Here is a 25,360-nt window from a genome sequence, read left to right as displayed (position 1 = left end):
GGCAAGAACACATCTGCCACTCTGATCCTCAACACTGGGGCCCCTCAGGGGTGCGTGCATAGTCCCCTCCTTTACTCCCTGTTCACCCACGACAGCGTGGCCAAGCACGACTCCATCACCATCATTAAGTTTGCTGACGACACACCAGTGGTAGGCCTGATCACTGACAATGATGAGGCAGCCTATAGGGAGGAGGTCAGAGACCTGGCAGTGTGCTGCCAGGACAACAACCTCTCCCTCAATGTGAGCAAGACAAAGGAGCTGATCGTGGACTAGAGGAAAAGGAGGTTCGACCAGGCATCGACGGGGCTGTAGTGGAGCGGGTCGAGAGTTTCAAGTTTCTTGGTGTCCACATCACCAACAAACTATCATGGTCCAAACACATCAAGACAGTCGTGAAGAGGGTGCAACATCTTTTTCCTCTCAGTAGAGAGTTTTGGCATGGGTCCCCAGATCCTTAAAAAGTTCTACAGCTGCACAGAGCATCCTGACCAGTTGCATCTCCGCATGGTATTGCAACTGCTTGGCATCTGACTGTAAGGCGCTACAGAGGGTAATGCGTACGGCCCAGTACATCACTGGGGCCAAGCTTTCTGCCATCCAGGACCTACAGGCGGTGTCAGAGGAAAATTGGCAAAGACTACAGACACCCAAGTCATAGACTTCTCTCTGCTACTGCACGGCAAGCGGTACCGGAGTCTTAAGGTATAGCGGGCAGCATTTTCACTTTTGGATAAATAGCATGCCCAATTTCAACTTCCTGCTACTCATGCCAAGAATATAATATATGCATATTATTAGTAGATTTGGATTGAAAACACTCTGAAGCTTCTAAAACTGTTTGAATCATGTCTGCGAGTATAACAGAACTTATGTAGGCAAAATAGGCAAAACCCCGAGGACTAACCGTTCAGAATTATTTTTTTGAGGTCTCTGTCTGTTCACTGGTTCTCATTGGGAAACGATATTTCTTAGGAACTTGTTTTCAGTTCCTACCGCTTCCACTGGATGTCACCAGTCTTTGGAATTTGGTTGAGGTTATTAATTTGTGCAATGAAGAAGTACGGCCATCTAGGAACTGCGTAATACTGTTGAGAGTTGCGCAAGACTAAAAAAGTAGCTTGGTTTGATGTCTTCCTGTATTGAATGTTTTGGCAAAGTTTTCAGGTAACTTTTGAAATATTTTGTAGTGACGTTGCGCAATTTGGAAGTTGTTTTTCTCTGCATCAAACACGCCAAATACATTGACATTTTGGATATATATGGACGGAATTAATCGAACAAAAGGAGCAATTGTGATGTTTATGGGACATATTATTTCTGAGTTTTATGTAGCGCCTGTAGGGTTGAAATATGCTGCCCTCTTTGTATACAGATAATAGCTTCTTATGCTTTCGCTGAAAAGCTTTTCTAAAATCTGACATATTGGCTGGATTCACACATTGACTCGGTACCGGTACCCCATGTATATAGCCTCATTATTGTTATTTTATTGTGTTCTTTCTTAATTGATTTTTTACTTTAATTTATTTAGTAAATATTTTCTTAACTATTTCTTGAATTGCATTATTGGTTAAGGGCTTGTAAATAAGCATTTCACGGTAAGGTCAACATCTGTTGTATTCGGCGCACTCTGGTGTTTTGGCAAACAAAATGCAGGTGAGTTCCCTATCATATTCATTATTTATAATCAACATGCATCCCACAGGGCACAGATGTCAATTCCATGTTGGTTCAACATAATTTCGTTGACATGACTTGGAAACAAAGCTGATTCAACCAGTGTGTGCCCAGTGTGATGGAAGCCACATTTCCACACTGCTCTGCTTGGTATGCACATTGGAACTGGGATGACTTGAGGCCAGTCTGACAGATTGACATGGCTGGTTAGACTTCTAAGATGTACTGTAAACCCTGATTAGATTGTCCATAATGGATTATAGTGCTTGACAGTCTTTCAGTCTATGATCTGATGTGACAGATGCCAAGTCCACTCAAAAGTCATCAGCAGCATTAATGTCTCTCTACTACACTGTAATTTCCTCTCATTTTAACGGCTTGTGTGTGTGTGTGCGTGAGCATGCGTGCGTGTGTTGCTACCACATCTCTCTGGAAGATGCACTCGCTCCTTTCGTTGTTCGCTAGTCGGCTACTGGAGGAGTTCAAAGTCATTTGCAACTCCTCTGGGTGGCTTTACACCAGGGTGATCCCTGGCGTCTGGGGTGTCAGTGATAACAGGGCTTTAAAAGCCCTCAGGGTTCGCTTAGAGAAATGGCCAGATTTTGTATATGCTGCTTTGTAAACAAAGGTAACAATGTCATGTGAAAAAAAATGGGAGGGGGGAAGAGAAAGAAGGAAAAAAACATACGACTGAATTTGCATCCTGTAGCACAAACTCAGTTCTGGGACACTGTAAAGTCCATGGAGAATAAGAGCACCTCCTGCACTGAGACTAGGTACACAGACATGATAACATACGCTCTAAACACACACATGTACACATGTATTTTGTGTTGTAGATATGTGGTAGCGGAGTACTTCTGCCGAAGTCGATACCTCTCCTTGTTTGGGTGGTGCTCGGCGGACGACATCACTGGTCTTCTAGCCATCATTGATCCATTTTTCATTGGTTTTGTCTTGTCTTCCTACACACCTGGTTTCAATCCCATTCATAACCTGTTGTGTATTTAACCCTCTATTTCCCATCATGTCTTTGTCAGAGATTGTTTCTTGTTTCAGTTTCGTGTTGTTTGTATTTGGTGCGCGACAGGTCCTCGTACCCAATTTGTTTCATTTGTATTTATGGTTTTGGAGTTGTTTTGTTTTTATTAAAAACTCAATTTAACAAGTTTATTCTCCTGCGCCTGACTTCCCTGCCACCTATACACACTTTTGTGACACAGGGATGTAAACATAAATAAGCTTTTTACGTGTATGGGACATTTCTGGGATACTTAGTTTCAGCTCATGAAACATGGGACCAACACTTTAAATGTTTATATTGTTTTGTCCAGTATAAATGTCTTGAATATTTACATTTTGGAGAATCTCTTATACAATGGGTTAAAGTTACATATAGTAACCATAGATGTAAAATTGTAAATAATGGCTACTTCTCAAAGTATCAAACTGTTAAGGGGAGTAAAACAAGGTTGTCCATTATCAGCATATTTATTCATTATGGCTATCGAAATGTTAGCTATTAATGGGCTGCAATCCCGTTAACGGGATGATATGACAACAGCCAGTGAAAGTGCAGGGCGCCAAATTCAAAACAACAGAAATCTTGAAATTAAAATTCCTCAGACATACATGTATCTTATATCGTTTTAAAGGTAATCTTGTTATTAATCCCACCACAGTGTCCGATTTCAAATATGCTTTGCAGCGAAAGCACCACAAACAATTATGTTAGGTCACCACCAAGCCACAGAATGAACACAGCCATTTTTCCAGCCAAAGATAGGAGTCACAAAAAGCACAAATAGAGATAAAATGAATCACTAACCTTTGATTATCTTCATCAGATGACAATCGTAGGACTTAATGTTACACAATACATATGTTTTGTTTGATAAAGTTCATATTTATATCAAAATATCTGAGTTTATATTGGCGCTTTACGTTCACTAGTTCCAAAAACATCCAGTGATTTTGCATAGCCACATCGATTCAACAGAAATACTCATCATAAACGTAGATGATAATACAAGTTATACACAGGGAATTATAGATATACCTCTCCTTAATGCAACCGCTGTGTAAGATTTTAAAAAACTTTACGGAAAAAGCAAGCCATGCAATAATCTGAGACGGCACTCAGAAATATAATAAAATTATCCGCCATTTTGGAGTCAATATAAACCACAAATTACATGATAAATATTCCCTTACCTTTGATGATCTTCATCAGAATGCATTCCCAGGAATCCCAGGTCCACAATAAATGCTTGATTTGTTCGATAATGTCCGTTATTTATGTCCAATTAGCTACTTTTGTTAACGCGTTTGGTACACCTATCCAAACGCTGGTGCTGGACGACCAAATTGTCGGACAAAAACTTCAAAAGGTAATATGACAGGTCGAAGAAACATTTCAAACTAAGTACAGAATCAATCATTAGGATGTTTTTATCATAAATCTTCAATAAAGTTCCACCCGGAGAATTCCTTTGTGTCTTGAGGAGGAACGGAACGCATGAAGATATCATGTGCTATGCGCGATACCTGGAACTGGCTCTCTGCCAGTAGTATGATTCATTCCCCTCTTATTTAGTCCCACAACACAGTAGAAGCCTCATTTAAATTTCTATAGACGGTTGACATCTAGTGGAAGCCCTAGGAAGTGAATCTTCATACATATCCCAAAGGGATTTCAATAGTATAATAATAATTCCTGTTTGGATTTCTTCTCAGGTTTTTGCCTGCCATATGAGTTATGTTATACTCACAGACATCATTCAAACAGTTTTAGAAACTTCAGAGTGTTTCCCATCCAATATTAATAATAACATGCATATATTAGCAACTGAGACTGAGGAGCAGGCTTTTTATTCTGGGCACCTTTCATCCAAGCTACTCAATAGTGCCCCTGCAGTCATAAGAAGTTAAAATAATATCCAACAATAATATCAAGGGGATATAAATCCAGGGCATAAAAACAAAGTTGTCATTGTATGCTGATGTATGCTCATGTTTTCCTTTACATCCACAATTTAAGGACCCCTCCTAAGGATCCATTTACATTACATTACATTTAAGTCATTTAGCAGACGCTCTTATCCAGAGCGACTTACAAATTGGTGCATTCACCTTATGACATCCAGTGGAACAGCCACTTTACAATAGTGCATCTAAATCTTTTAAGGGGGGTGAGAAGGATTACTTTATCCTATCCTAGGTATTCCTTAAAGAGGTGGGGTTTCAGGTGTCTCCGGAAGGTGGTGATTGACTCCGCTGTCCTGGCGTCGTGAGGGAGTTTGTTCCACCATTGGGGGCCAGAGCAGCGAACAGTTTTGACTGGGCTGAGCGGGAACTGTACTTCCTCAGTGGTAGGGAGGCGAGCAGGCCAGAGGTGGATGAACGCAGTGCCCTTGTTTGGGTGTAGGGCCTGATCAGAGCCTGGAGGTACTGAGGTGCTGTTCCCCTCACAGCTCCGTAGGCAAGCACCATGGTCTTGTAGCAGATGCGAGCTTCAACTGGAAGCCAGTGGAGAGAGCGGAGGAGCGGGGTGACGTGAGAGAACTTGGGAAGGTTGAACACCAGATGGGCTGCGGCGTTCTGGATGAGTTGTAGGGGTTTAATGGCACAGGCAGGGAGCCCAGCCAACAGCGAGTTGCAGTACTCCAGACGGGAGATGACAAGTGCCTGGATTAGGACCTGCGCCGCTTCCTGTGTGAGGCAGGGTCGTACTCTGCAGATGTTGTAGAGCATGAACCTACAGGAACGGGCCACCGCCTTGATGTTAGTTGAGAACGACAGGGTGTTGTCCAGGATCACGCCAAGGTCCCTCCATAGCCTCAATTTATGGATCCCCTAAGGATCCCTTCATAGCCTCAAAGGATCTAGATCATTTGTCTACCTCTGGATTACAACCAAAAAAATACAACTTTCACAATACTGTCTAGTTTACCAGTAAAATGGTCTGATGGTGACGTGGACATAGTCAGTATTCATATCCTGAAATTTGGCCAAAAGATTAATGAAATGAATTACATAAAAATTCTTCAGCTTTTTTCTATCATAGGTGAAGAATCCAAGCATTATATTTCTCCACAATAGTGTAAAATGTTCATAAATGTGTTCAATTATGTCTTGCCACAGTTTCCTTACATGAATACAATGCCAAAAAGATGCAACACCGTTTCTAGATGGTCATTACAAACGGTACAATTAGAGTTGATGCTTTTCTTAAACTTCTTCATATAGTGCTTGGCAGGATAATATTTATGAATACTTTAGAAACATCCTTTATTTTGTTCACAAGACGGTATGTGTGTGGCAACATCCATACTTTTTCCCAACAGATATTATCAATAAAACCATTCCAATAAGGAATGACATAAATAGATACAACATCCTGCTGAAACAAGGTTTGTATCGCTCTGTTGTTCAATGGACCAAAAGAGAAACAAATCTTTCCTACTGATGAGTCAACAGGGTTAATGGAAGGTAGGTTCCAAGGTTCTGGTATTGAGACATTTCTGAATAATAAAACAACACCTGAGGGAATGGCATCTAAAACAATTGCAAAATATTTAGGTGTTTCAGGGATCTTGTAAAGTGCTAAGAATTCCTTATAACTAAGGAACTGCATTTACAGGTTGGCTCACCAATAGGATATTATTTTCAGAAACAACATTCTAAAAACAAAGGGGTATTTGTTTTACAATATATCCCGATTATTCCATATATAATATTTGCGTGGAGAAAATTATGCTTATAAATTAATGACCATGACAAGAAAACCTGCCGATGAAAAATAGAGTTTCATTGGAACTTTGTCAATATTATAATTGCAAACCAACATGAAGTTAAGGCCACCAAAGGTAAAATTCCACATAGAAGTGGGTCTTCTTAGGAATTGTTTTATCCAATTGATCTTAAAAGTATTATATAAGGTAGTAAGTCCAGAAAATTCAGCCCACCATACTCATAAGTGTTCATTACAACAGTTTTCCTAATGTTTTTTATTTATTTATTTTTATTTCACCTTTATTTAACCAGGTAGGCAAGTTGAGAACAAGTTCTCATTTACAATTGCGACCTGGCCAAGATAAATCAAAGCAGTTCGACACATACAACGACACAGAGTTAGTTACACATGGAGTAAAACAAACATACAGTCAATAATACAGTATAAACAAGTCTATATACGATGAGAGCAAATGAGGTGAGATAAGGGAGGTAAAGGCAAAAAAAAGGCCATGGTGGCAAAGTAAATACAATATAGCAAGTAAAACACTGGAATGGTAGATTTGCAATGGAATGTGCGTAGTAGAAATACAAATAATGGGGTGCAAAGGAGCAAAATAAATAAATAAATGAAATACAGTAGGGAAAGAGGTAGTTGTTTGGGCTAAATTATAGGTGGGCTATGTACAGGTGCAGTAATCTGTGAGTTGCTCTGACAGTTGGTGCTTCACTTCTTCGATATAGGGGGCGCTCTTTTAATTTTTGGATAAAAAAACGTCCCCGTTTTAAACAAGATATTTTGCCACGAAAAGATGCTCGACTATGCTTATAATTGACAGCTTTGGAAAGAAAACACTCTGACGTTTCCAAAACTGCAAAGATATTATCTGTGAGTGCCACAGAACTGATGCTACAGGCGAAACCAAGATGAAATTTCAAACAGGAAGTGCCCCAGATTTTGAAGGCTCTGTGTTCCAATGTCTCCTTATATGGCTGTGAATGCGCCAGGAATGAGCTTACACTTTCTGTCGTTTCCCCAAGGTGTCTGCAGCATTGTGACGTATTTGTAGGCATATCATTGGAAGATTGACCATTTTACACTACATCTACCAGGTGCTCGCTTGGTGTCCTCCGTCGCAATTATTGCGTAATCTCCAGCTGCGTGTATTTTTCCATTTGCTTCCGAGGAGAAACCCAACTGCCATGAATGATTTATCATCGAATAGATATGTGAAAAACACCTCGAGGATTGATTCTAAACAACGTTTGCCATGTTTCTGTCGATATTATGGAGTTAATTTGGAAAAAAATTGGCGTTGTAATGATGTAATTTTCTGGGTTTTTTCTTGGCCAAACGTGATGAACAAAACGGAGCGATTTCTCCTACACAAATAATCTTTTGGAAAAAAAAATGAACATTTGCTATCTAACTGAGAGTCTCCTCATTGAAAACATCTGAAGTTCTTCAAAGGTAAATTATTTTATTTGAATGCTTTTCTTGTTTTTGGGAAAATGTTGCCTGCTGAATGCTAGGCTTAATGCTATGCTAGCTATCAATATTCTTACACAAATGCTTGTGTAGCTATGGTTGAAAAGCATATTTAGAAAATCTGAGATGACAGTGTTGTTAACAAAAGGCTAAGCTTGTGAGTGAATATATTTCTTTCATTTCATTTGCGATTTTCATGAATAGTTAACGTTGCGTTATGGTAATGAGCTTGAGGCTATGATTACGCTCCCAGATACGGTATTGCTCGACGCAAGAAGTTAAAGCTAGTGAGGGAGATAAGTGTTTCCAGTTTCAGAGATTTTTGTAGTTCGTTCCAGTCATTGGCAGCAGAGAACTGGAAGGAGAGGCGGCCAAAGAAAGAATTGGTTTTGGGGGTGACTAGAGAGATATACCTGCTGGAGCGTGTGCTCCAGGTGGGAGATGCTATGGTGACCAGCGAGCTGAGATAAGGGGGGACTTTACCTAGCAGGGTCTTGTAGATGACATGGAGCCAGTGGGTTTGGCGACGAGTATGAAGCGAGGGCCAGCCAACGAGAGCGTACATGTCGCAATGGTGGGTAGTATATGGGGCTTTGGTGACAAAACGGATAGCACTGTGATAGACTGCATCCAATTTGTTGAGTAGGGTATTGGAGGCTATTTTGTAAATGACATCGCCAAAGTCGAGGATTGGTAGGATGGTCAGTTTTACAAGGGTATGTTTGGCAGCATGAGTGAAGGATACTTTGTTGCAAAATAGGAAGCCAATTCTAGATTTAACTTTGGATTGGAGATGTTTGATATGGGTCTGAAAGGAGAGTTTACAGTCTAACCAGACACCTAAGTATTTGTAGTTGTCCACGTATTCTAAGTCAGAGCCGTCCAGAGTAGTGATGTTGGACAGGCGGGCAGGTGCAGGTAGCGATCGGTTGAAGAGCATGCATTTAGTTTTACTTGTATTTAAGAGCAATTGGAGGCCACGGAAGGAGAGTTGTATGGCATTGAAGCTTGCCTGAAGGGTTGTTAACACAGTGTCCAAAGAAGGGCCAGAAGTATACAGAATGGTGTCTTCTGGGTAGAGGTGGATCAGAGACTCACCAGCAGCAAGAGCGACCTCATTGATGTATACAGAGAAGAGAGTCGGTCCAAGAATTGAACCCTGTGACACCCCCATAGAGAATGCCAGAGGTCCGGACAGCAGACCCTCCGATTTGACACACTGAACTCTATCAGAGAAGTAGTTGGTGAACCAGGCGAGGCAATCATTTGAGAAACCAAGGCTGTCGAGTCTGCCGATGAGGATGTGGTGATTGACAGAGTCAAAAGCCTTGGCCAGATCAATGAATACGGCTGCACAGTAATGTTTGTTTAGGACCTTGAGCGTGGCTGAGGTGCACCCATGACCAGCTCTGAAACCAGATTGCATAGCAGAGAAGGTATGGTGAGATTCGAAATGGTCGGTAATCTGTTTGTTGACTTGGCTTTCAAAGACCTTAGAAAGGCAGGGTAGGATAGATATAGGTCTGTAGCAGTTTGGGTCAAGAGTGTCCCCCCCTTTGAAGAGGGGGATGACCGCAGCTGCTTTCCAATCTTTGGGAATCTCAGATGACACGAAAGAGAGGTTGAACAGGCTAGTCATAGGGGTGGCAACAATTTCGGCAGATAATCTTTAGAAAGAAAGGGTCCAGATTGTCTAGCCCGGCTGATTTGTAGGGGTCCAGATTTTGCAGCTCTTTCAGAACATCAGCTGAACGGATTTGGGAGAAGGAGAAATGGGGAAGGCTTGGGCGAGTTGCTGTGGGGGGTGCAGTGCTGTTGACCGGGGTAGGAGTAGCCAGGTGGAAAGCATGGCCAGCCGTAGAAAAATGCTTATTGAAATTCTCAATTATGGTGGATTTATCAGTGGTAACAGTGTTTCCTATCTTCAGTGCAGTGGGCAGCTGGGAGGAGGTGTTCTTATTCTCCATGGACTTTACAGTGTCCCGGAACTTTTTTGAGTTAGTGTTGCAGGAAGCAAATTTCTGCTTGAAAAAGCTAGCCTTGGCTTTTCTAACTGCCTGTGTATAATTGTTTCTAGCTTCCCTGAACAGCTGCGTATCACAGGGGCTGTTCGATGCTAATGCAGAACGCCATAGGATGTTTTTGTGTTGGTTAAGGGCAGTCAGGTCTGGGGAGAACCATATATCTGTTCCTGGTTCTAAATTTCTTGAATGGGGCATGTTTATTTAAGATGGTTAGGAAGGCATTTAAAAAAAATATCCAGGCATCCTCTACTGACGGGATGAGATCAATATCCTTCCAGGATACCCCGGCCAGGTCGATTAGAAAGGCCTGCTCGCTGAAGTGATTCAGGGAGCGTTTGACAGTGATGAGTGGAGGTCGTTTGACCGCTGACCCATTACGGATGCAGGCAATGAGGCAGTGATCGCTGAGATCTTGGTTGAAGACAGCAGAGGTCTATTTAGAGGGCAAGTTTGTTAGGATGATATCTATGAGGGTGCCTGTGTTTAAGGCTTTGGGGAGGTACCTGGTAGGTTCATTGATCATTTGTGTGAGATTGAGGGCATCAAGTTTAGATTGTAAGATGGCTGGGGTGTTAAGCATGTTCCAGTTTAGGTCGCCAAGCAGCACGAGCTCTGAAGATAGATGGGGGGCAATCAGTTCACATATGGTGTCCAGAGCACAGCTGGGGGCAGAGGGTGGTCTATAGCAGGCGGCAACGGTGAGAGACTTGTTTTTAGAGAGGTGGATTTTTAAAAGTAGAAGTTCAAATTGTTTGGGTACAGACCTGGATAGTAGGACAGAACTCTGCAGGCTATCTTTGCAGTAGATTGCAACACCGCCCCCTTTGGCAGTTCTATCTTGTCTGAAAATGTTGTAGTTTGGGATTTAAATTTCTGCATTTTTAGTGGTCTTCCTAAGCCAGGATTCAGAACATCCGGGTTGGCAGAGTGTGCTAAAGCAGTGAATAGAACAAACTTAGGGAGGAGGCTTCTAATGTTAACATGCATGAAACCAAGGCTATTACGGTTACAGAAGTCGTCAAAAGAGAGTGCCTGGGGAATAGGAGCGGAGCTAGGCACTGCAGGGCCTGGATTCACCTCTACATCGCCAGAGGAACAGAGGAGGAGTAGAACAAGGGTACGGCTAAACGCAATAAGAATTGGTTGTCTAGAACGTCTGGAACAGGGAGTAAAAGGAGGTTTCTGGGGGCGATAAAATAGCATCAAGGTATAATGTACAGACAAAGGTATGGTAGGATGTGAATACAGTGGAGGTAAACCTAGGTATTGAGTGATGAAGAGAGAGATATTGTCTCTAGAAATATCATTGAAACCAGGAGATGTCATTGCATGTGTGGGTGGTGGAACTAATAGGTTGGATAAGGTATAGTGAGCAGGACTAGAGGCTCTACAGTGAAATAAGCCAAAAAACACTAACCAGAACAGCAATGGACAAGGCATATTGACATTAAGGAGAGGCATGCTTAGTAGTGATCAAAAGGGTCCAGTGACTAGAGAGGTTGGTTGGGGGTCATGGCGAATTAGACAGCTAGCCAGGCCATCGGTAGCAAGCTAGCATAGGATGGAGGTCTGTTATTAGCCACCTCTTGCGTTCCGTCAGGAGATTAATGGGGTTCCATGTGGTAGAGGGGATTAATCCAAATCACAAAACAACAAAAAAAAACAATAGATATAGTTATAGAGGCCCAAGAAGAAAATAAATAAATAATAATATTAATAAAAATAAATAAATTGTCCGATTGTCTATTCAGATAGCAGCCGATAAGACAGCTAACGGTTAGCGGGCCGCAGATGGGCGTTCAGGTAACGTCGCAACGGAGGAGCCGGGTAGATAACGTCGGCAGTCCAGTTGTGAAGGCCCGGTGGGGCTCCGCGTAGGCAGTAAAACGGGTCCGGATAGGTGATTGTAGCCCAGGAGTGATTGATGGAACTCTTCAGCTGGCTAGCTCCGGAATAATTTATGTTTGCTCCGGAATCGACGAAAGCCGATAGTCACACGGATAGCAGCTAGCTAGCTGTGAGATCCAGGTATGAATGTCCAGAGTTAGCGGTTGAAATCCAGGGACATGGAGAGAAAAATTGGTCCGGTATGTTCCGAGCCGCGCTGCGCCGTACAAAACTGGCGATAGATTTTCGAGCTAAAGGATAGCTGATGACCACAAACCGTGGTTAGCTGAATACTAACGATTAGCCAGTAAAGAAGCTAACTAGCTTCTGATTAGCTTCTGATTAGCTTCTGGATTAGCTTCTGGATTAGCTTCTGGCTAGCTCCTGGCTAGTTTCTGGCTAGCTTCTTGGAGGATTACAGATTTGAGGTAAATAATACTTTTTAAAATAAATATAATTGGTGATGCGGGTTGCAGGAGAGTGTTTTGAAGATGAGTTTATGGAAAATTAAAAAATATATTTAAAAAGGTATGTGAAAAAAGTTGTAAGGACAAAAGACGTCTGAACTGCTATGCCATCTTGGAATCAAAGTGTCAAAATCAAAATCAAAATCAAAATGTAATGGGTATAGTTTCTCCACAGAAAGTTGAAAAGCATCTGGTCTATCTCCTTCCTTATTTTACCATCACGATATAAAGATGGTGTGCTATATGTTAGCCTAGAGATACCTTCAGCCTTAATTATTAGGAATCTTCCTTTTAAAGGTAAGTCACTCTGTAGCCATTGATTTAGATGTGTTTAATAAGAGGGTTAAAATGTAGTAAGCCTCGACTTCTGATCCTTAGTAATGGTTATGCCTAAATATGTAAGATTTTCTTTCACTGGAATACCATAACATGAAGGTGTCACACAATCTTTGACAGCCATGATTTCCCATTTATTAATGTTAAGATATAGACCAGATTCTTTGGAAAAGGATTGTATTATATTGATCGATATGGGAATTTGGTTAGCGTCTTTCAGAAAAAGTGTAGTATTGTTAGCCAGCTGGCTTATAATAATTTCTTTACCAGCTATGGAAATACCTTGTACAGGACTATTATTGTAAGAAGTTGGGTGATTAATAAAAACAGATACGGAGAGATAGGATGACCTTGTCTATTTCCTCTCTTTCACTCAAATCTAGGTGAGGTGCCATGTTTCAGTTTGATAGAGCTGTTACCATTTGTATAGAGAGTCTTAATAGCCTTACAGAAAAAAACTAATTTTTCAAGGGAGTGGAAGAGGAACTGATGCTCTACTGTGTCAAATGCTTTATAAAAATCAAAAAAATAATATGAAGCTATTAGGTCTGAGTAGTCAAGTATGTCTAGTACTACTCTGATATTGTTAGAAATATGTCTGTTCCTCATAAAGCCAGACTGTGTTTCAACAATGATTGCATCCAGGACTTCTTTAATTATTTTTGCATGTAGTAGGTATCTTATAGTCATTATTAAGAATACACATTTATTTATAAAATTCTGACGTAATTCCATCAACACTTGGATTTATTGTTATTTAGATGTTTGACTCTATAATCTCTTCAACTTTAATGGGTTCATCACACTGTTTAGATTCTGTATCACTGATAGAGTGAACAATCCACACATCTGTGGATTCCTACGGATATGTAGATCTATATAATTTCCTGTAAAAATTGCTACAGTATTTAGCGATTCATGTTTGGTCATCTGTAATAAAACCATCAATGTTTAAATTATGGATAGTGTTATTTGTAGAGTACAATGTTTTCCTAGATCTAATAAAGGGTCCTTCTGTTTTTAATATAGTAACAGTATATTATCCAGATTATTTTGTAACTCAATCAGTTCCATCTTCTCCTCCCCAGAGAGGCCAGCTGGGGACCTCTGAGAAATTCCTCCTCAGCTCTTCTGGTTTTAGCAAGATTACTACCCTATTTTCTAAGGTATTTGGACACGTCAAATTTAAAGAGCTCCCAGTTCTTGCAATAAGATTTTTCTTCACAAGCCCTTTCCCAAAAGTGTGAGAGCAGATCTTTAATCTTAAACTTAACTATATTATTATTTAATAACGAGCTATTTAGCTTCCAGTAGGATGCTCTACCAAGGTTAAATTGGCATCAGCAGAAATTGTGTGAGACTCATGAAAAATCTGTTTGAAATTGTTTAGCAAATAAAAATAAGGCCTTGCACTTCACATTGTTTCGTAACCCCCTAGCATTAAGAGGAACTATAGACAAATGCAAAACAACAAAGATAATATGGAGCAGTGAATGTAAGCGATATGGAAGAGATCTGCACCATTTAAGTCAACTTAAAGTGAAAAGCCAGACTGTGTTTCAACAATGTAGGCCTTCTTCTGGTGTAGTCATTCAATAACAAGCTAATAAATTATTGAGGTACCTGAGTATTCTGAAAAATAGTCACCTGAGGCTTGTTAGGTAATGTTAATCAGTACAAGGAAATTGAGAATACCATGGCTGAAACCATGGGTCTGAAGGAACGTGTTCTTCCTAGCAGCTTTCCAGACAGCATCCCTGTAGAATCTGGCAGTGAAGAGGATGATGATACCCCTGGGTCTTGAATCATTTTGCTGTTGCTTCTTGCTGAGGCGATGCACAACGTCGATGGTTTCACCAACTTTGTTCTTCTCTGCAGGCATAACTTATTGGCAGATGCGGATAGCCTCTCGTCACACATCCTCATTCTCCACCTCTGGCACATCGTAGTCTCAGATTCAATCTTCTTGTGCATTTCTCTAGATCAGTGAGATGTCTATGGAAATAATTTTTATTCTGTTCCACCTTTTCCACACTTTTTTCAACTTTAGCTACTCTCATTTTCACATCTGTGATTTCACCACATGCAAACTCGAGTCTTTTTCAAGCCTTCGATTACCATGGTGTTCGCGTCTACCATTTTCTTAATGGCATCAGACCTGGAGTTGATGAGTAAGGAGAGGGTAGCCACAATGTCAGTCCATGTTGGGTTTTTTGGAGGGTGTAGGTTTGCACGGAGTAACTGGTAAAGAGGGGAACTCGTCATCTTCAACACCATTCGAAAGCATGAGATTATCCTTAGGCCAAGTGTAGTTATGGCAGTTGTCTACAGGCACGTCCCTCTCTTGTTGATTAGCAATAGAACAGCTAGCTTCTTCCCCTCTTTTTTTTTGTCATGACTTCGCATGGACATGCCAAAATCAATTATCCAATTATTATTCATGTCACAGGAAAGCTCTTATATCTTGAACAAATAAAAATAGCAATAGCAATGACTGTAAACATGTTTTTTCACAATCTTTATGGTTTGGTGTGGAGTTTGTTCAAGACGCCATCTTGGCCTTCCAACCGGATACTCTCATACTACGCTGCACCAGAACTGCGGCAGTGTCATTTCCGGGAAGCGCATGCTCAGGCTGCGATCAAATTACAGTTGCTTGGCAAAATGACGCTTCCCATCTCCATTCGAAAGGGATCCCGTATCCAGTCGTCTTGTCTTCTGTACTTCTCCGGGAAGAAGTCACAACTTTCCCTGCAGCTTGACAAGACGCTGTTTAACTTCTTGCGTCGAGCCATCCCGGATCCGGGATCGTGAATACAGCCTCAAGCTCATTACCATAACGCAACGTTAACTATTCATGAAAATCGCAAATTAAATTAAATTAATCTATTTGCTCTCAAGCTTAGCCTTTTGTTAACAACACTCATCTCAGATTTTCAAAATATGCTTCTCAACCATAGCAAACTAGCATTTATCATATAGCATTTAGCGTTAGCATTTAGCGTTAGCATTTAGCATTATCATTTAGCGTTAGCATTAGCAGGCAACATTTTCACAAAAACCAGCAAAAACATTCAATAAATAATTTACCTTTGAAGAACTTCGGATGTTTTCAATGAGGAGACTCTCAGTTAGATAGCAAATGTTAAGTTTTCCTGAAAGATTAGTTGTGCAGGAGAAATCGGTCCGTTTTCTGCGTCATGTTTGGCTACCAAAGGAAAAACGAAAATTCATTCATCCAAACGCCAAACTTTCTTCCACATTAACTCCATAATATCGACTGAAACATGGTAAACGTTGTTTAGAATCAATCCTCAAGGTGTTTTTCACATATCTCTTCATGATATATCATTCCTGGAAGTCTCCTCTCTGTCTCAATCACATGGATGAATGCGAACAGCTTGGAGATTACGCAACAATTTCAACAAAGGACACTGGGCGGACCCCTGGTAAATGTAGTCTCTTATGGCCAATCTTCCAATGATATGCCTACAAATATGTCACAATGCTGCAGACAACTTGGAAAAACGATAGAAAGGGCAGGCTAATTCGTGGCGCTTTCACAGCCATATAAGGAGACAATGGAAAACAGAGCCTCAAAAATCCTGCTCATTTCCTGTTTGAGGTTGCATCTTGGTTTCGCCTGTAAGATCAGTTCTGGGGTACCCACAGATAATATCTTTGCAGTTTTGAAAACGTCAGAGTGTTTTCTTTCCAAAGCTGGCAATTATATGCATAGTCGAGCATCTTTTTGTGACAAAATATTGCGCTTAAAACGGGCACGTTTTTTTTATTCAATAATGAAATAGCGCCCCCCTAGCTTCAACTGGTTAATGTTTTTTTTTCAGTGTGTTGCTGTGCACTTTGTTGATCAGGTTCAGAATCTTGAAGGAAATACTGTCAATTATCCTGTTAGAAACATGATTTGCCCGAACAGTAAGTTTCATCTTGAAGGCATCCACTTTGTCCCTTTGTTCTAATCAATTGTGTCCCCTCACTTGCATTGACAGATTGAGCGAATTGAGATGATAAAAAAATATCTGCCAGGTAAGCAACCTGTGCAAGCTATTCCTCACAATCCAAATGTTCGGCCAGAGGTGACTTGATTTCCGAATGAAACGCAGCAATCTACGCTCGAAGTTCATAAAAGTGATCCAACACTTTACCCCTGCATGATAAAGCACCTGCTGGTGCTCGCTACCCATATCCCTGCAGAAGGCCTGGAAACACCTGCTTTTCGTGGAACTCTTTTTGATATAGTTAACACACTTGATCACATCCTGGAGAATGGTGTGGAGCTCAGGCACCATGTCCTTCGCTGCCAATGCCTCCCTGTGTAGGAAGTAGTGATTCCAAGTCTCACTCGGTGCCCGCTCCAGGATCCGCTTTACTACTCCGGAGGGCTTTCCCGTCATGGCAGCTGCCTCATCAGTGGTCACACCGATGTACCCATCCGACGCCAGTCCCATGGATCCCAGGTACATATCCATTGTTTTAAAGACAGTCTCTGTGGCGGTGGGCAAATCAGCACTAACTGCTCCAACACTAACATGTTGATGTTTTAGGGTGGCAGGTTGCCTAGTGGTTAGAGCGTCAGACCAGTAACTGAAAGGTTACTGGATTGAATCCCTGAGCTGACAAGGCAAAAATCTGTCATTCCGCCCTTGAACAAGGCAGTTAACCTGCTGTTCCGAGGCCATCATTGTAAATAAGAATTTGTTCTTAAATGACCTGCCTAGTTAAATAAATACAAATAAAAAATGATGTTATTATCCCAGATGTGTCTGACATAGACCATTAAAATTGCATGGCTAGCCACATCTGTGGATTCATCAAGCTGCAGTGTGTAATGGCCATTTGTACTGATGCGCTCTGATGTCTGGTGCTCAGACATGTCCTGGATTCTTATCCTCATGGTGTCAAGTTTGTTGGCAGGTGACTCTCCCAAGATTTCAGTGCACATATCAATTGCAGCAGGGAGTATGAGATCCTCTACGCTGGTGTGGGATTTTCTGCATTTAGCAATGCACTGGGCGACAAGGTATGATGCACAAAGTGCCTTTTCTTGTACCGTGCATACATTCTTCAATGAATCTTGTGAGGCCTTCAGATGTTTACTTTTTTTAAAGTCAGCTGTCTTATCTTTGTGGCTTGGATCCTTGGTGTCCAGATGCCTTTTCATTTTGGAGGGTTTCATGCACTCATTAGCTAACAGCTCATTGCATAGGACGCACTGCATTCCACACTCACCCTGCCTGTCTTATGTAAAACCATATTTGATGAAGTCGTGGTAGTATTTTCTCTTCTTGACAAGGACCGGGTTGTCTGCCTTGTTGTTGACATTGGAAGCAGCAGTAGATGAAGAGGGAACTGCACTTTTTCTTTAAAATTGTTGCAGATTTTACTCTGACAGCTTGCCTACATGAGTTAAACGACAGCTAACTATCAACATGTGTAATGCCTGCAGAATACATCTGCATTGTTAGCTGTCCATCAAGCTAGCTGTCAGAAGAAGATCTGTATTATCTGATTGGATCTGTCACATTTAAAACAATGTTGCAGGTTGAAATGTTTTATTCGATCAGCGTTTGTGTGTGTGTATGTGTGTGTGTGTGTAGGGCGAGAATGATCGGACACGTCGCATGCGCAAGAGTTGCAAAATAAATGTACACATACAATTTATTGTTATTCAATCATTGCACCCACACTGCTCGCGCACCTCAGCGAGCATCCGGGTGGCCAGGCACTAAAATAGAAATTGGTTCCATTTGTGACGCTCAAGTCCAGCCTCTCCCATCTCCTCATTGGTTTTTAGAAGCATATACCCATGTGCCATCTCCAGATAGGTTTTTAGGAGCATATAGCCATGTGGGTGATTGATGAAAGATGAAGGTCTACACTCCGGTAGGTTGCAGTAATGCTACAAACCACCATATTAAGTCAAAATAAGAAGAAGAAGCCTGAAGGAAGGAGGAGAGATGACGAATGAAAATTGTTTTAATCTGTGGATTAATTGTCAGAGTTGAGGACCTTGTGCATTTCAGTCAAATTCCAACCCAATGTTTATATCCCAGGACAAATGAGCTAGCAACTGCAAGCCAGCTAGCTAAATTGCCATATATGTTTAATGGTTTTCTACTTGTCCCCAAATTAATATAATTGGTTCAGAGTTTGTTTTGAGTGTGCGAGTGGTTTGAAAGCATGTAAGCAGTGCAGCGCATGCACGCATGTGTGTAGCGGTCAAGTTATGTAACGTCAGCAACAACAAGCGGTGCAGTGCATGCTTCAGGTAACATTATGTAAAGTCAGCAACAATAAGCTGTGCGGTGGTTGACTTTCAAAATAATGTTATATATATATATTTATTTATTTGCACAAGTCACGTGACCTGTTAAAATCCTACCATGACCCCCATGGGGGGAATCACTGCTCTAGGGTACTTTCTGATAACCCATCAGGTTCCTCTACTCTGGGTTCCTTACAAAACGACAGGATTTGGCACGACCTTCCCTCCAGTCAAATCGTTTCCCAAAATGAATGAGACCCCCTTCACTGGTAGGCTAGGCCTCACTCCAACGACAACGGAACCAGAAATAAGATCAGACTAGAGCTCCACATTATTCAAAGGAACTTCCATGCAACCCATCTCCACGCCTTGTATTAAACACACTGTAGCCAGTTGCTGAAGTGTCAGACATAGGCATTGTTGTTCTGATTTTTGTTTTTTGTGTGTTTTTTTTTGCATTGTTGTTTGCTGTTTTCTTCTGTCTCTTTTCTTAATTGTCTTGGTTGTTGGTGCATTGGGGGGTTCTTGGGGGTGGGGAATGGAATTAATTGTATTTTTATTATTCTTCTTTGGGGGGACTGTGGGAGGGGTCTCGAATGGTTGAGGGACAGCTATTGGGGAGCTGTGGGGGATCTTGGAGGGTTCGGGTTCACGTTTTTTGGCCTGGTGTGAGATCTGTCAACGTACCCTTGAGCAGGGAATTGACCCTGGATGCTTCTGTGTGTCCCTCTGAATGGGAGTCTGTTGGATGACTGGTGTGGTGTAGTTGTTGAGCGGCTTCAGTGCAAGTATATTGTATGTTTCGGATATTCAATAAAATAAATAACAAAAATAAAAAGTGTCAGACATAGGTAAAACACCCTCCAAAATGAAGGAATGGGCTGCCCCAGTGTCTCACAGTATTTTCATTGGCTGCTTAACAGCATCGCCACTTAAAAGGTTCATACACATCTGAACCAAAATCTTAATGAACTGGAGTGCTCCAACAAGAAGAAACAACCTTTTCTCCCTCTCATTTTTCTGTTTCAACTTAGGACACAGAGACCGTTTCTTTCTCATGCCAGTAATGACAAACTGGCAGATACGATCTTTATCTTTATCTGTTGGCACAGCTCAAGCAGTAATTTGTTTTTCAAGCTCAAAATAGTTTTTGCTCCAACTTTGCCTTTAGTTCTAACTCCCTTAGTTGCACTTTTACGGGATGTACTCTACCCGTAGCGCCCTTTTCATCAGCCTATCTCTGAGAGGATTTCCTCCTCCACCAAAACAGTACCGATCAACTCTTTGGCTACTGCTTTTGGATCGTCAGATGCCACTGATGTCATAATGCTTTGCAATGACAAGTAGATTCACCTTTGTACATTTATCTAGCATCTCCCACGTAGGGTTTTCCACAAATGCTTCCAACTCTATGGCTTTAATTTTATATGCCTGTGCCTTTATGCAACTGTCAAAATGACTCCACCAATGTTATAACCCCTCAAGGTGGATGTCATGGGCAAAAACTACCACAAAAGCTTATTTTGAACATTCAAATATCTGGGCAGAGCAGAGCTTCAGAGTAGGTGACATGAGCGACTACCATACTCATGGGGAACAATGTCCTGGACGCACACCCATTTTGTTACGTTCCCCAGCAAGAAAACCATACATTGTCACTCAAACAGAGAGGGGAAATAACACAGAGTAACTGACAACAACCAAAACGAAACAGGTGGGGTTTTAGGAGGTGATCTGAAAGACACTCATGGGGGTGACCACTGAAAGTTGACCAGCAACAACAACTGGAACCTAAAAAAGACACATACAATGAGCACCCACTAAATTTGAGCAAGAAGAGGCAAACAAAAGACAACCCACATCAAACTTAAAGACAGGAAGCAAACCAAAAAGGTGGAACAAAATTAAATCAGATAAAGGTGACTTTGTCTAGAATTCTTTTTAAATAGGAGCAACAACTAAATGTGTTTACCCTCCATATCTCTCAAGACAATTAGAGCACAGGACCAGACACTCTTAAATAGCACCTGGGCCAACACAGGTGAAACACTAATGAGAGGGCAACCAGCACAGTTGTAACACATACTGACAAACGAGGTGACACCAATCGTTGCGCCCTACGCGCTAATGTGCAAAACGTGCTAAAGTCCAAACTCAAAACTGAAGATTTGCTGTTATTGGCAGAGAGGTTTGGAACTCTTTCTTATTTACTGCATGGTGATGTCACCATGGAAGGCCAAAACAGTCTGAAATTACAGACAGCCTTTTCAAACAGCTCTTACACTAAAAGGGAATTATCATAATTTTCACAATTATTCCAACCTCTTAGTGTGGAAATATATATAAAACACAGAACAATCACGTTTCTGACTGCACTGGGCCTGTAATTGCTTCTCTTAAAGGGAAATTTAGCTTTTTTTATAACCAATGTTCAATGTAAATGGCATGCTAAGGAAGGGTGCAGATGCTTTTTTTAAAAGAAACTTACCTCAACCATCAATTCACCTACTCATCCTGCAGCATGAATAGACATGAACAAATGTTCCAAAAACACACTTATGTCCTTTTTGAAACGTGCAAGCTCTCAGTATAGTGATGCACGTCTTTAGATGCTGCACGGAGAATGAAACAGCTGGATAGGGGGAAACAGTTTGCGTTGAACTAAATGATATATAACGTTGCGGTTAAAGTTCAGAATGGCACAATTTCATGTGTACAACATCTGAAGACGTGCATCACTATATTGGGAGCATTTCAGTTTCTAAAAGGAAATATGTGTGTTTTTTGGAGCAATTCCTTTTTCAGAGCCCCTGTACTGCAGGATGAGGAAGTGAATTGCTGGTTGTAGAAAATAAAAAGTGAAATCGAAAAAAAGTGTCTGGTCCTTTCTATAACATGCCACTTACATCAAAAATAGAGATTTGGTTGAAAAAAAGGCAAACTTCTCCTTTAACATAAATGGACCCATAACTTAATTGGGCAGCAGACCTATTATGCAAGACTTTCGTTCTGGCTTAATTGAGATTATATTGTGTTGCATGAGTGAAGGACAAAAATCAAGATTTGGGTTTGGTCAGGTGAAATACTTAACAAAGCAGTCATTAAACAGTGTTGATGATGCAACTGTAACAAACATGTCAATGATAGCTGGTCCAAATGGGAGCAATGAAATAAATTCATTGGGCTTACATGGAGACAGCTCTCTCCCTGTCTGTGTGTGCGCGTGCGTGCGTGCGTGCGTGCGTGCGTGCGTGTGCTCGTGTGTGTGAAGTCTACATCATACTCATTATGATAATGAGAGAAAAACATGCATGGTGGTTGTCCACCTGTGATAAGCAGCTGCTGAGGTTCTGATACCCTGGTTCACCTGTGGCCAGAAATAGAGGCTTTCAACTGAACAAAAAGCAGAAAAACACAGGTTTCCTACAGAAGTATATTAGTAACAAGAACCCATAATGCTGTTCTCTAATACACAGCCAGAAGAGAGTATCATGCCAAAAAAATAAATATAATCTCAGACACCAAGTTACATAAAAATACACCAAGCTACTTAATACCTTTCGACAAACTTAGCCTAGTATGTATGCCATTTCACAATGCCAAATACTCCACTGAGATGTTTAACTAGCATAGAAGTGTATAAAGTTAATATGTGAGATAAGAAACTGTTTCAACATCAGTTTCCTCCACTTTACAGTAATGCCTTTTTTTTCCTTTTTTTACCTCAATGGATATTTATACAAAAATCTAATTTAAAAAAACACACTTGCAGCTGGACAGCTGAAAGGCTAATGTCCCTATAGATGCACAAATTGTAAAGTAAGTGGACCGACAAATGAACGAAAAATATTTCAATAAAAAAAAACTAAGGATAAATCCCAAAGATAGACAGGATTGAGCTCATTTCTGTTTCTACAGGATCATTCGGACATCTTGCCATTTGTCAATTAGAAATCATCATCAACTCAAGCGATTCAATAGCAATTTATGGACTTACCAGTACATTATATACTATTATAATTAAATATGTATAATTCACATCATATTAGCATAATTTCAAAGTCAAAAACAATGAATAAACATAGGTACAGGCGTTCCCTAAATAGGCACATTTAGTTCCCCACGAAATAAATGTGTATTCGTTTTTATGTGTAATTACGTGCAATAGTTTTGCATTATTAGGAGCCACAGTCTATTTGAGGAAATACTTTGATGGTGCCTCCAGGCTTTACACCTGGGTTTTTTGTTTTTGAGCAGAGCAGATCAATTAATGAGTCTGTGCAGCATGCAATGCCTACCTGCGATTTATGCTGTTGTCCATCTTCGAGTTCTGACACACTGTTCATGATTGTCCATCGATCATTGACCATTCTCTGAAATTCTTAAAATCCGAGATTTGACATCATTGGTAAAGGAAGAGTGTCATCAACATACCAGGGTATATGAGTGTTTGAAATACTCCAATAAGAAGGGAAAAAAGGTTCTCACACACAAAACTAGGCTACTTCACTGCACAGATCTCTACAATTCTAACGGAGGTCCAGATCATGGGAATCTAGTACTACAAACATGTTGAAATCATACATACTTGTAGGACCCCTTGCAAATAGTTGCTTTGAATTTCCACAATTGTGAAATTGCTACAACGTTCCTTCTTGTTACAGTGTAAAAAAAAAATCCACGTGCACTTTGGCAGTGCGCGTTTGATGCGTTGCAGATTTTCCGTTCCTAAAGAAACAAAAATTCACCCGTCGTTAACCAGAATCTAGAATAAAACCCCTTCTATTTCAATTGTTCTCAGACTCAAAATGTTGCCCAGTGTCCTGTCAAGGTTTTACGCGTGGGCTATGTCCTTGTTAAAATGTGAGAGAGCTCGGGTAAGATATTCAACCGCCTCTGTTTTACCTTAATTTAAAAAGCATGAAGCAACTCTCTGATAGGATTCAAGGCGCAGTCTTTCAGATTAGAAGCATATTGCATTTGGCAAGACGAGAAATCCAAGCCTCAACCCGTGTGCCTCCCTCAATGATTCCGTTCGCTGTGCAAGTGCGTGCGCAGACAGTGTGTGTGCCACTATGTTACATGAATGCCTGTACCTGCATGGGCTTTACGCACCCGTTTCAACTCCCTCTGAGATGAGGATGCAGGTCATTAATTGAATCGCTTAACATTTCGACAGGAGGATAGCTTGTTGCGTTCTTCTTCATGTGATGGAAGTTAGACATTCAACATTGCCCTTCTACCATTGCCCTTCTATCTGCTGGCTTGCCACTGAAGCTAAACAGGGTTGGTCCTGGATGGGAGACCAGATGCTGCTGGAAGTGGTGTTGGAGGGCAAGTAGGAGGCACTCTTTCCTCTGGACTGAAAAATAAATAAAAATCACAATGCCCCAGGGCAATGATTCAAATTATATCAAATCAAATTTTAATTTGTCATATGTGCCAAATACAACACCTTACAGTGAAATGCTTACTTTCAAGCCCTTATCCAACAATGCAGTTTTAAGAAAAATAAGTGTTAAGTAAAAAATAAAAGTAACAAATAATTTTACAGCAGCAGTAAAAGAACAATAGCAATAAAGTGACTGCATAGATAATAAACAGAGAGTAGCTGCAGCGTAAAAGAGGGGTCTGGGTGGCCCTTTGATTAGCTGTTCAGGAGTCTTATGGCTTGGGGGTAGAAGATGTTAAGAAGCCTTTTGGTACCGCTTGCCATGCAGTAGCAGAGAGAACAGCCCATGACTAGGGAGGCTGGAGTCTTTGACTATTTTAAGGACCTTCCTCTGACACCGCCTGGCATGGATGGCAGGAAGCTTGGCCCCGGTGATGTACCGGGCCGTACGCACTACCTTCTGTAGTGCCTTGCAGTCAGAGGCCGAGCAGTTGACATACCAGGCAGTGATGCAACCAGTTAGGATGCTCTCAATGGTGCAGTTGTACAACCTTTTGAGGATCTGAGGACCCATGCCACATTTTTTCAGTCTCCTGAGGGGGAATAGGTTTTGTCGTGCCTGCTTCACGACTGTCTTAGTGCGTTTAGACCATGTTAGTTCGATGGTGATATGGACACCAAGGAACTTGAAGCTCTCAATCTGCTCCACTATAGCCCCATCAATGAGAATGGGGGCGTGCTCGGTCCTCCTTTTCCTATAGTCCACAATCATATCCTTTGTCTTGATCACAAGCAAACATGGCCAGTAAACAAAGCACCACATGGCCAGGTCTCTGACCTCCCTATAGGCTGTTTCATCTTTGTCGGTGATCAGTTCTACCGCTTTTGTGTCATCGGCAAACTTAATGATGGCGTTGGAGTCGTGCCTGGCCATGCAGTCATGAGTAAACAGGGAGTACAGGATGGAACTGAACACTCACCCCTGATGGGCCCCCGTGTTGAGGATCAGCGTGGCAAATGTGTTGTTACCTGCCCTTACTTCCTGGGGGCGGCCCGTCAGGAAGT

General features: G+C 41.3%; 1 protein-coding gene across 1 annotated transcript in view; it reads right to left on the bottom strand.

Annotated features, from left to right (window-relative positions):
- LOC118358040 (fibrinogen C domain-containing protein 1-like) overlaps positions 1-23,962 on the bottom strand; it is a 179,643-nt gene extending 155,681 nt beyond the window's left edge. The window contains exon 1 of the mRNA XM_035735416.2: positions 23,202-23,962. Coding sequence (XP_035591309.1) covers positions 23,202-23,273 — 72 coding nt within the window. The 5' untranslated portion in view covers positions 23,274-23,962. The remainder of the gene's footprint in view (positions 1-23,201) is intronic.
- Positions 23,963-25,360: the final 1,398 nt, after the last annotated feature.

Source organism: Oncorhynchus keta, chromosome 25 (assembly GCF_023373465.1).
Source record: "Oncorhynchus keta strain PuntledgeMale-10-30-2019 chromosome 25, Oket_V2, whole genome shotgun sequence".
Lineage (NCBI taxonomy): Eukaryota > Metazoa > Chordata > Actinopteri > Salmoniformes > Salmonidae > Oncorhynchus > Oncorhynchus keta.
Note: the sequence above shows the minus strand (reverse complement) of the source record. Positions and strands in the feature narration are given on the sequence as shown.